The sequence below is a fragment of the Thalassophryne amazonica genome, chromosome 1 (genome assembly GCF_902500255.1).
Source record: "Thalassophryne amazonica chromosome 1, fThaAma1.1, whole genome shotgun sequence".
In the NCBI taxonomy this organism is placed as follows: domain Eukaryota; kingdom Metazoa; phylum Chordata; class Actinopteri; order Batrachoidiformes; family Batrachoididae; genus Thalassophryne; species Thalassophryne amazonica.
The window spans coordinates 152,839,945-152,851,747 of NC_047103.1; the positions used below are offsets into that span (position 1 = coordinate 152,839,945).

General features: G+C 40.6%; 1 protein-coding gene across 1 annotated transcript in view; it reads left to right on the forward strand.

Moving 5' to 3' along the window:
* LOC117515812 (bile salt export pump-like) overlaps window positions 1-11,329 on the forward strand; it is a 40,965-nt gene extending 29,636 nt beyond the window's left edge. Inside the window, exons 18-20 of the mRNA XM_034176545.1 lie at window positions 6,679-6,885; window positions 9,964-10,110; window positions 10,543-11,329. Of these exons, the coding sequence (XP_034032436.1) occupies window positions 6,679-6,885; window positions 9,964-10,110; window positions 10,543-10,743 (555 nt within the window). The 3' untranslated portion in view covers window positions 10,744-11,329. The remainder of the gene's footprint in view (window positions 1-6,678; window positions 6,886-9,963; window positions 10,111-10,542) is intronic.
* Window positions 11,330-11,803: the final 474 nt, after the last annotated feature.

The following is an 11,803-nucleotide window of genomic DNA, read 5'->3' on the forward strand; positions in this document are numbered from 1 at the left end:
TCATTTCTCTACCATAAGCCATCTCCAAAGGCGTTTCAGAGAATTTGGCAGTACATCCAACCAGCCTCACAACCGCAGACCACGTGTAACCACACCAGCCCAGGACCTCCACATCCAGCATGTTCACCTCCAAGATCATCTGAGACCAGCCACTCGGACAGCTGCTGAAACAATCGGTTTGCATAACCAAAGAATTTCTGCACAAACTGTCAGAAACCGTCTCAGGGAAGCTCATCTGCATGCTCGTTGTTCTCATCGGGATCTCGACCTGACTCCAGTTCGTCGTCGTAACCGACTTGAGTGGGCAAATGCTCACATTCCCTGGCGTTTGGCACTTTGGAGAGGTGTTCTCTTCACGGATGAATCCCAGTTCACACTGTTCAGGGCAGATGGCAGACAGCGTGTGTGGCGTCGTGTGGGTGAGCGGTTTTCTGATGTCAATGTTGTGGATCGAGTGACCCATGGTGGCGGTGGGGTTATGGTATGGGCAGGCGTCTGTTATGGACGAAGAACACAGGTGCATTTTATTGATGGCATTTTGAATGTACAGAGATACCGTGACGAGATCCTGAGGCCCATTGTTGTGCCATACATCCAAGAACATCACCTCATGTTGCAGCAGGATAATGCACGGCCCCATGTTGCAAGGATCTGTACACAATTCTTGGAAGCTGAAAATGTCCCAGTTCTTGCATGGCCGGCATACTCACCGGACATGTCACCCATTGAGCATGTTTGGGATGCTCTGGACCGGCGTATATGACAGCGTGTACCAGTTCCTGCCAATATCCAGCAACTTCGCACAGCCATTGAAGAGGAGTGGACCAACATTCCACAGGCCACAATTGACAACCTCATCAACTCTATGTGAAAGAGATGTGTTGCACTGCATGAAGCAAATGGTGGTCACACCAGATACTGACTGGTATCCCCCCCAATAAAACAAAACTGCACCTTTCAGAGTGGCCTTTTATTGTGGGCAGTCTAAGGCACACCTGTGCACTAATCATGGTGTCTAATCAGCATCTTGATATGGCACACCTGTGAGGTGGGATGGATTATCTCAGCAAAGGAGAAGTGCTCACTATCACAGATTTAGACTGGTTTGTGAACAATATTTGAGGGAAATGGTGATATTGTGTATGTGGAAAAAGTTTTAGATCTTTGAGTTCATCTCATACAAAATGGGAGCAAAACCAAAAGTGTTGCGTTTATATTTTTGAGTGTGTATATATATATATATATATGTACAGCAGTGCTCAAATGTTTACAATTTACAAGATTTTTTTATTTTTTGTCCATTCTTCAGAGAATATTAATGACAACACAAATATATATGTTTTTTCGCTGATGGTTAGTAGTTGTGTGAAGCCATTTATTGTCAAACAACTGTGTGTCCTCTATTTAAATTATAATGACAGCAGAAACTACTCCAAATGATCCTGATCAAAAGTTTACATACCCCAGTTCTTAATACCATGTATTGCCCCCTTTAACATCACTGACAGCTTGGAGTCTTTTGCGGTAGTTGTAGCAGATGAGGCTTTTTATTTAATATGATGATAAAGCTGTCCATTCTTCTAGGCAAAAAGCCTCCAGTTCCTGTAAATTCCTGGGCTGTCTTGCATGAACTGCACATTTGAGACCTCCCCAGAGTGGCTCAATGATATGGAGGTCAGGAGACAGAGATGGCCACTCCAGAACCTTCACTTTATTCTGCTATAGTCAATGACAGGTCGATTTGGGGTTGATTTGGCCTTGTGTTTTGTATCGTTGTCATGTTGGAACGTACAAATACATCCCATGCCCTTCCTCTGGGCTGTTGAGTGCAAATTTTCCTCTAGTATTTTCTGATAACATGCTGCATTCATCCTGCCATCAATTCTGACTAAGTTTCCTGTGCCTTTGTAGCTCACACATCCCCAAAACTTCAGTGATTCCCCCTCTGTGTTTCACAGTAGGAATGGTGTACCTTTCATCATAGGCTTGGTTGACTCCTCTCCAAAAATAATGTTTATGGTTGTGGCCAAAAAGTTCAATTTTAGTCCCATCACTCCAAATGAGTTTGTTCTCTGTGCTGTTTGGTGTATTGTAAGTGGGATACTTTGTGGCATTTGCATAGTAATGGCTTTCTTCTGGTGATTCAACCATGCAGCCCATTTTTCTTCAGGTACCTCCTTATTGTGCATCTTGAAGCAGCTATACCACTTTTTTAGAGAGTCCTGTGTTTTAACTGAAATTATTTCTGGGATTTTCTTTGCATCCCGAACAATTTTCCTCGCAGTTGTTGCTGAAATTTTTGTTGGTCTACTTGACCGTGGTTTGGTTCCAACAGGATCCCTCATTTTCCATTTCTTAATTAGAGTTTGAACACTGCTGATTGGCATTCTCAGTCCCTTGGATATGTTTTTATATCCCTCTCCAGTTTTACACGGTTCAATTACCTTTTCTTTCACAATTCTTTTGCTTTTCCCATGACTCAGAAACCAGAAATGTCAGTGCAGCACTGGATGAAAGATGCAACGGCCTGTCAGGAGTCCAGAAACTCACTGACCTTTTATACATACACACTGAATACAAGCAAACAGATCACAGGTGAGAATGGTTGCCTTTTGGAGCCATTCAAACCCGTTCTTGTCAACTTGTAGGCATGTTATTAGGCCAAGATCACCAGGGTATATAAACATTTGATCAGTGCCATGTGGCTAGTTTCTGTTCTCATTATGATTTAAAGAGTAAACGCATTTGTTTGATAATAAATGACTTCATCCAACCACTAAACATGAGTGAAAAAAAGTTTTTGTGTTATTCATATTCTCTGAAAAATGGCAAAAAAAAAAAATAAAAAATAAATAAATAAATAAAATAAAAAATTCTGCCAGAGTATGTAAATGTTTGAGCACGATGGTATATATTTGTGTGTGTATGTGTGAATATGGGCATAGAACTTAAGTGATATGAATCAGAAATCTTTTTTAAACTAACAGATATGACTACATTGATTCGGGGATCATTGGATTGATGCAAATGTACCATGAACTTGCTGTGATAAAGCAAAATGTGGAAAAAGTGAAGTGCTGTGAATACTTTCTGAATGCACGGTACAATGCGTTCCCATCTTTTCATTAATTCCTGTGTACAAGATCAGAATATACAGTAGTGTTCAGAATAATAGTAGTGCTATGTGACTAAAAAGATTAATCCAGGTTTTGAGTATATTTCTTATTGTTACATGGGAAACAAGGTACCAGTAGATTCTCACAAATCCAACAAGACCAAGCATTCATGATATGCACACTCTTAAGGCTATGAAATTGGGCTATTAGTAAAAAAAAAGTAGAAAAGGGGGTGTTCACAATAATAGTAGTGTGGCATTCAGTCAGTGAGTTCGTCAATTTTGTGGAACAAGCAGGTGTGAATCAGGTGTCCCCTATGTAAGGATGAAGCCAGCACCTGTTGAACATGCTTTTCTCTTTGAAAGCATGAGGAAAATGGGACATTCAAGACATTGTTCAGAAGAACAGCGTAGTTTGATTAAAAAGTTGTTTGGAGAGGGGAAATCTTATACGCGGGTGCAAAATAGGCTGTTCATCTACAATGATCTCCAATGCATTAAAATGGACAAAAAAAAACCAGAGATGCGTGGAAGAAAATGGAAAACAACCATCAAAATGGATAGAAGAATAACCAGAATGGCAAAGGCTTACCCATTGATCAGCTACAGGATGATCAAAGACAGTCTGGAGTTACCTGTAAGTGCTGTGACAGTCAGAAGACACCTGTGTGAAGTTAATTTATTTGCAAGAATCCCCCGCAAAGTCCCTCTGTTAAATAAAAGACGTATGCAGAAGAGGTTACAATTTGCCAAAGAACACATCAACTGGCCGAAAGAGAAATGGAGGAATATTTTGTGGACTGATGAGAGTAAAATTGTTCTTTTTGGGTCCAAGGGCCGCAGACAGTTTGTGAGATGACCCCCAAACTCTGAATTCAAGCCACAGTTCACAGTGAAGAGAGTGAAGCATGGTGGTGCAAGCATCATGATATGGACATGTTTCTCCTACTATGGTGTTAGGCCTATATATCGCATACCAGGTATCATGGATCAGTTTGGATATGTCAAAAATACTTGAAGAGGTCATGTTGCCTTATGCTGAAGAGGACATGCCCTTGAAATGGGTGTTTCAACAAGACAATGACCCCAAGCACAGTAGTAGTAAACGAGCAAAATCTTGGTTCCAAACCAACAAAATTAATCCCTTGCAGATGTGAAGAAATCATGAAAAACTGTGGTTATACAACTAAATACTAGTTTAGTGATTCACAGGATTGCTAAAAAAGCAGTTTGAACATAATAGTTTTGAGTTTGTAGCGTCAACAGCAGATGCTACTATTATTGTGAACACCCCCTTTTCTACTTTTTTTTTTACTAATAGCCCAATTTCATAGCCTTAAGAGTGTGCATATCATGAATGCTTGGTCTTGTTGGATTTGTGAGAATCTACTGAATCTACTGGTACCTTGTTTCCCATGTAACAATAAGAAATATACTCAAAACCTGGATTAATCTTTTTAGTCACATAGCACTATTATTATTCTGAACACTACTGTATGACACAAAACGAGCTTTTGTCCCTGAAGCAGTTCACTGAACATGCTCCAGAGCTCTGTAGTTGTCATCATATCTCTGTAAATAATCCCTAAGGGAAAATAAAGCTTAATTAAAGACACAGTCAATAACTGTCATCAGGCAGGTGGTTGCTGGAATGAATATCTTAGGGCCCCTTCACACACAGTGCGAAGTTTGGTCAAAGTGCGCACAAAGTGCGCATGAAGCAGGAATTAAGTGCAAAATGTGTAAAATCGTCCCTGCCTCGAACGCCTCATACACCTGTTGCTACAACTGTTGGCGCACATCAGAGGCTGAAAGACAGAGTGTGCGCTGTGCGAGCACATCGATCCCTCTCGCGGCAAGTGTTGACCAAATTCCAGCTGACACACACAAACATCTAACACCCCTCCTATGGCACTTAGATAATGTGTTGCCATTCGCACTCTTGGCACGACAACAGTCTGCAGACAATCACTGTCGTGCTGGCAGTGAAATTTGTCTAAGTGCCCCACGAGTGTGGCTTTGGTGTGTGTGCTGAACTGAGAGGAGGTGTGGACATCCCAGCTGGACAACACATACTGTGTTTGGACAGACATGGATTAACAACTGCCCACTGTAACGTGTGTGTGTCTGTTTGCTGTCATCACATTGACATAAATAAAACATATATCGTTATGGTGATATATGCTGGGGGCAGCCTATCAATGGGACCGCTGAAATGGACCAGAACACGCAGCAGGCGATCTGACTTTCACATCACCCACGTGAGCTCTGTTCCATATAACGCAGTGTCAGTTGTGGATGTGGACATGAGAAGACCGAACTGCTTCTCATTCATGTCATTTCATGACTGTATGTCTGTGACCATGGGTCATCTACAGAGGAACAGATGGATCATATTTGTATTGCCCACTTGATAAGAGGGATTCAATATAAAATGCTGTGTTTTTATGGTGTATGGTTTAATTTTTTTAATACGTCCATCTCTTTGTTGATTTCAGCCATTTTACGTGCACTGTTTACAGGCCAGTGATGGTAGCTCAGTGGTAAAGTTTTGGGCTAGAAAATCAGTAAAGTGTAGGTATGATTCCTGTGGGTGGTGTGTTTTGTTTTGTTTTTTATTATTATTATTCCACATCAGTGGCACGAAGTGGTTCCACAGGTACCAGCTGGTTTTTATGTTTTATTTATTCCATATCAGCAGTGCAATGTGGTGCACCTGTGTTTCTGCTCGAAAGACACTGTCGTGTGCATGAACCCTCGCACTGGCATCAAAAATAATAAAAGGTCCAGTAAAATTTCACACACAGTTCAGTCTGTGAATAGCTTTTGTCATGGCTAAAATACTTTGTACTGAGATTAAAAATAAATATGGGAGGGGCTCCCCTCACTAATGCTGACTTATTTCTACGAAATGGTCTAGATTAAAGACTTCATCTGGATCTGGTGAGCTAAAATACTCAATTTTAATTGACATATTGGGCATTCTAAGCAGGTCTTTGAAGAAAACGGGGCCAAGAGTCTTGTTACTGTGTGTCTTATGTTTCTAGTTCTTTGAACAGCGGCAGAGCCCACTAACAGGTTTTTGTCAGATCAGACGTTGACCTTTTTTAAATGTCACAAGGCTCAGGATCATTTCTCGCTCTCGAGTATCACTGTATAAAATCAAACATGCACATTTGTCAAAGGCAAAGACAAAATGTTGGACATCTTATGTACTTAGTGACTGATGCATATCTGACTTTAATGGTGCTTCAGTTCATTTCTCAGTCAGACATTTTTGCTGACTGTGCGCTGTTTAAGAAAAAGGCCGCTTCACCCAGAATGGAGGCCTTTGTGTGAGTGAAGGATTGGTGCCAAGATTCAAATGGCCCTAATTGAGCTGGAAGTGCTTTGGAAACACAAAGTCTTGTTTCTCAGTTTGACATTTACTAAGGACAGCATCGTTTGTGTGTAGTTAGGAGTTATACACGGAAATTATAGTATAGATTCTTGTATGAGTGCTCGTCAAGGCCTTGATTATCATATTGCTTTGTACTAATGAGCAAATCAATGATTTCTCACAGCTGATCGACGGTCGTGACTCAGCTCACATCAATGTGTCCTTCCTGCGGTCCAAAATCGGCATCGTGTCCCAGGAGCCTGTCCTGTTTGACTGCAGCATCGCCAAGAACATCAAGTACGGCGACAACTTGCGAGAAATCAGCATGGACGAAGTCATCGCCACCTCGAAGAGAGCTCAGCTTCATGACTTTGTCATGTCGCTTCCAGAGGTACAAACACTGAACATCCACTCCAGACAGGAAGCTGGAACATCGTTTTCACGAAGACATCAAACTATAACGTTTGTTTGGTTGGTTGTGTGTGTTTGTTCCTCTACGCCTCTGAGGTGCTTGGGCCAGTTTACCTCAAACTTGCTGTATGCATGTTGATTTACCCCATATTTACCCTTAAGGGTTTGTTTCAACAAAGGTCAAGGTCACTGTGGTCAAAGCTCAAAATTTTGGTTAATTGGTTCGTTCCACTACTCCTTGTAGGTCCTTTAGCTAATTTCCATTCAACTTAATAGGTGGATGAACGTCAACCTCATATTTTCCCTTAAAGGGTTTGTTTTTTGACCCCTGTACAAACTGAAACTGACAAAGGTCAGTTTCAGTTTGTACAGGGGTCAAAAATTAAAGTTTCTCCAATTTTGGTAAAAACAAAATGGTGCAAATTATTGGTTGAGTGAATAGCATTTTAAAAAGGAATAGTTTGCTCCATCTGTCTGTTACGGGGCAACGTATGTCATATGTCATAGAATCCAATGGATGTCAACCTTGTTTGACCTTTACTTTGGACACCAAGCATTCAACACAGTCTAAAACTATTCCATTAATTAATCCTTTTATTTCAACCAATAATTTGAATCACTTTTTACCAAAATTGGAGCAACTTTAACTTTAACCCCTGTACAAACAAACTGATCTTTGTCACCATTTTTGCTGTTTTTACCCCATAACTCCAGAACATTCAGGCATAGATAGTCTAAACTATACCTTTGTGGAATCATTATGATCAGACAAATAATGTGGTGTAGTTTTCAACATGTTTGGAGCATTTTTCAATTTTGACCCCTGTGTAATTCTTTATTGACCCGTGTAGCTCTTTAGAGGTCAACTCCAGGATGGCTCCATATCTGAAACTAAACCTTAGTTAATTTAGAATATGTCTGCCAAATTCCATGCTTTCATCACAAAATGAACAGTTGTTTTGCTGTGCCGCCCTACTACTTGGCCTTTACAGCCACAGGGGTCCTCAACATTGAGGCACCTGTGTGCTGAATCGTATGATTCAGGAAGCACCAGAACCCTAAATACATGGACCTATGTTCTCCTGTTGCTCAGTGAATCATACTCTTTATGTTGCGTGGGGTTTTTGGAGATATATAGCTTTTCCATCCCCACTACCACCAATATGGGGCTCTTGAGCAAAGTCCTTAATCCCTGAGTTGCTCTCGATGTGCATTTGAGCATCTTGCATGACAGCATGCTGCGCGTGTGTGTGTGTGTGTGTGTAACACAATGGTATAGCACTTTGAGCATCTACACTTCACTGACTATATTTTTGGTCATACGAGTATTTACTCATTTGTTGCACATATATTTATCTTTATTTCGGTACCTCCATGAAACAATCACGTAAATCCTGGCTGGGGTTCACAAAAATCCCAAGGTGGCTAATCACAGAGTCGAAGCTTTGTGACTCTGCTTGAAAGGTTTCATCATTCTGTGTTATAATAAGGATTATTTAACCCCAAGTGACAGTTGTAAACTGTGTTGGCAGAATAACAAATTAGACGTTAATTCATTGTAGAACAAATTAAGTTAAAAATTTGAAGGGTGCCAATGCAGATTTAACAGTCTTCGTTACACCTGTTGTCCTGGTGGATGGTTATTTTTTTGTGGCACTGAGGGGATCCAGGTGGGCCCTGGATGTACATGATAGTATTTTTTGGAATGTGCATTACTGAGGGATACAAAGATATGAGACAACTGTGTTGATTATGCACCAGACCTGATGTGTTTTCCAGCCCTTTTGCACATTGAACTGCTGTTCCAATATAATCCACAGTAGCAAATGCACTTGGAAATACTCGCACAGTCTTGCACACAGTTCTTCCTGCTTTGTACTGGTTAGAGCTTCTTGCGACATGGTGGGGAAAAAAGACGTGATCAGAGAGCACATATCTCTGCCAAGACTTAAGCACATATTTTAGCCACAGGTTTTACAAAGACAAATCTGAGGAAGAAGAAACATATAGGAATCTGCTCACGCTGTACTTCCCTTGGCCTAACGAGAACATTGATCTAAAAGTGCTTCCTCACTTATAGGTCAGTGTAAGTTAACAAACTGGGCTACAACATAATATTTTACTTTCTCCAACATATTTATTATGCCCATATGGTTTTAAGTACTTAAAAATTCACTTAATTAAATGAGCTCCCATGTGCCGCCACTTCAATAATGTACTAACAAACTCATTTATCTGCCATTTTATATTCATTGTGGTTCACTGCACAGTGTTTTTTTTTTATTATTTATAAATATGAATCAACCTTTATTATTTTTATTGTTATTTTCTACTTTTGTTGTGGTACCTTTGGCTTTTCTGTTTGATTTTTTTGGATGTTATTTAGAATGTTGCACTTGTTGTGTTGTGCTGCCCTGATTTAAAACTACCGAATTTTATTTGACTGGCTCTGCTCTGTATAATGGCAATAAATTTAATTAAAAATAAAATTTCTGATGGCGAGAACACAACAAAATAATTAAAATTTTAATGAATTAAATAAGAATTCATATTATTGTTAATATTAATATGGCAATAAATATTATGTTTGTATGCTGTTTGTAAAAAATATAATTGCAGGTTTCTATGTTAATTTTTCTTACACTCACATAATATCAATTCACTGCTTTTAAAATTCATATATTGATCCATAACATCCCAATTTGTGTATACCTGTTGTTTTGGTCATGATGTTCTGTGTATTTATTTTGAGGGGGAAAAAAACCCACACTAAAAATCCACTAAATCACTCTGTCTCCCATCGTTAAGAAAGTTTAAAATAACAGTCCTGCCTGCACCCCCTTAATCTGATCCACTTCACAATTTAATGTTTCAAGAAAATGATTTATTAGTTTTTGGGTAATCCCACCAACAGGCAGACAAACAGCACTGAAAACAGAGCCTCCTTGGTGGAGGTCATTACCCGAAAATAATCCTGGATGTTTATTTTGCAGACAAATGTGACGTAGTTTAGAAGGTACATGGACAACTCAGCATTATGTTCTGTTTGTTGTATCAGCAATACGACACCAATGTCGGTGCCCAGGGATCTCAGTTATCTCGTGGTCAGAAGCAGCGCATTGCCATCGCCAGGGCGATAATACGCGACCCCAAGATCCTGCTCCTGGATGAGGCCACATCTGCCCTGGACACTGAAAGCGAGAAGGTACAGTCCACAGCATCTCCATCAAGCAGCTAATCTTCGTCTTCACACTTCATTTTCCCCGGAAGCAGCGAGCAAGAAGAGCAGGCGCTTAATCATTATTCTTACATCATTATCATTCATTGTCTTTATTAGTATCAGCAGAAGGTCGCGGCTCAGAGTGGCCCTCCAGTAGACAGTCTTTAAAATAATACGGTCTGTGGGGTTGTAGCTGAACCACGCTGAGGTGCAAAGAGGCCTCTGCAGTGCACTGATCCACCGGAACATCCTAATGATAGTAATCAAGGCATGATTGTGAAATTGCTATAATTTCAGCACTGATGACGGTCCGTCTGTGTGTGTGTGTGTGTGTGTGTGTGTGTGTGTGTGTGTGTGTGTGTGTGTGTGTGTGTTTGTCTGTACATTTCCTGTTCTCTGTGTGTCTCTGCCTGACAGACCGTACAGCAAGCCCTGGACAAGGCCAGAGAGGGCCGAACCTGCATTGTTATTGCCCACCGCCTGTCCACCATTCAGAATTCCGACATTATCGCCGTCATGTCCAGAGGTTATGTGATTGAAAAAGGGACGCACGACCAGCTCATGGCCCTGAAAGGAGCCTACTACAAACTGGTCACCACTGGAGCTCCAATCAGTTAACTGCTAAGGAAAAGAAATGGGAGCAAGCAGCCAATGGGAACAAGTGTACAGTGCAGATGCCTAGATCCACCTTTAAATCACAAAGTATGTGAACAATGTAAGGGCACGTGATGGAAACCCACTTCTGGGTGTTTTGTGAAGACTCTGTTCGACTTGTGTTTTCTTCCATTCAAGGAAAATGCTATTTTTGGAGGACAATATTTATTCTTTGCACAATGATCCTGTCAAAGAGGGGGTTTATAGGTCAGATGCCCAAATAATAGAGACTATACAAAGCTTTCCTTCCTTTTCCATGTTAGGTTTGTGTATTGTTTTGTTTGTGGTTCACTGCCTTTTATGTCATGGTGATGGAGTGAGCGCAGTCTCATTTCTATCTGATGTCTCTGACTCCATCAGTACTAGTTGTGAAGCAGTGATTCTGTTTGACTTCTAAAACAATAGTTCACTAATTAATGGGTGTTAATTTGGACCCTCATCCTCAGGATGGTTACGAGTTTTCTGTTTTTACTTGCATCTGTCTGTGTGTTTCTGATTTGTATGTGATATCTTGACAAAGATGTTGTGTATCAAGATGAAACTTGGAACACAAGTTCACCTCATTGAGACCTCAGACAAGTTTGATGTTGGGCATGCTTTGATTTTAGCTGTGGCCACAAGGAGGCAGATTCTCTGAAACCCGTGTACACAGTATCTTGGCACAGACAGTATATCGAGTTGAAACTTGGTAGATAAGGTCACCTCAGTAAAGGCTCATCTCTGCTCACTGATAACCACAGATATGGATGGAGCCTTCTGGCTGCACCCATTTCAGGAGGAGTTATGCTTGTTTTCTGAAAGATGTTGGATCCAGTACCACTGGCAATCTTTGGGGGTAGTGTAGCCGAAATTCAAGTGACACACATACATACACACAATCCTAAGCAATAGGACACGAAGAAGACCAAGACCACCAACTGTAGAGGTATACTTTGAGGAAAGTTTTAGTAAGAATATACATAAGCTATTCTCCACTAAGTAAATACATACAGAAATAATATCATGTTATGACTATTCACGATTG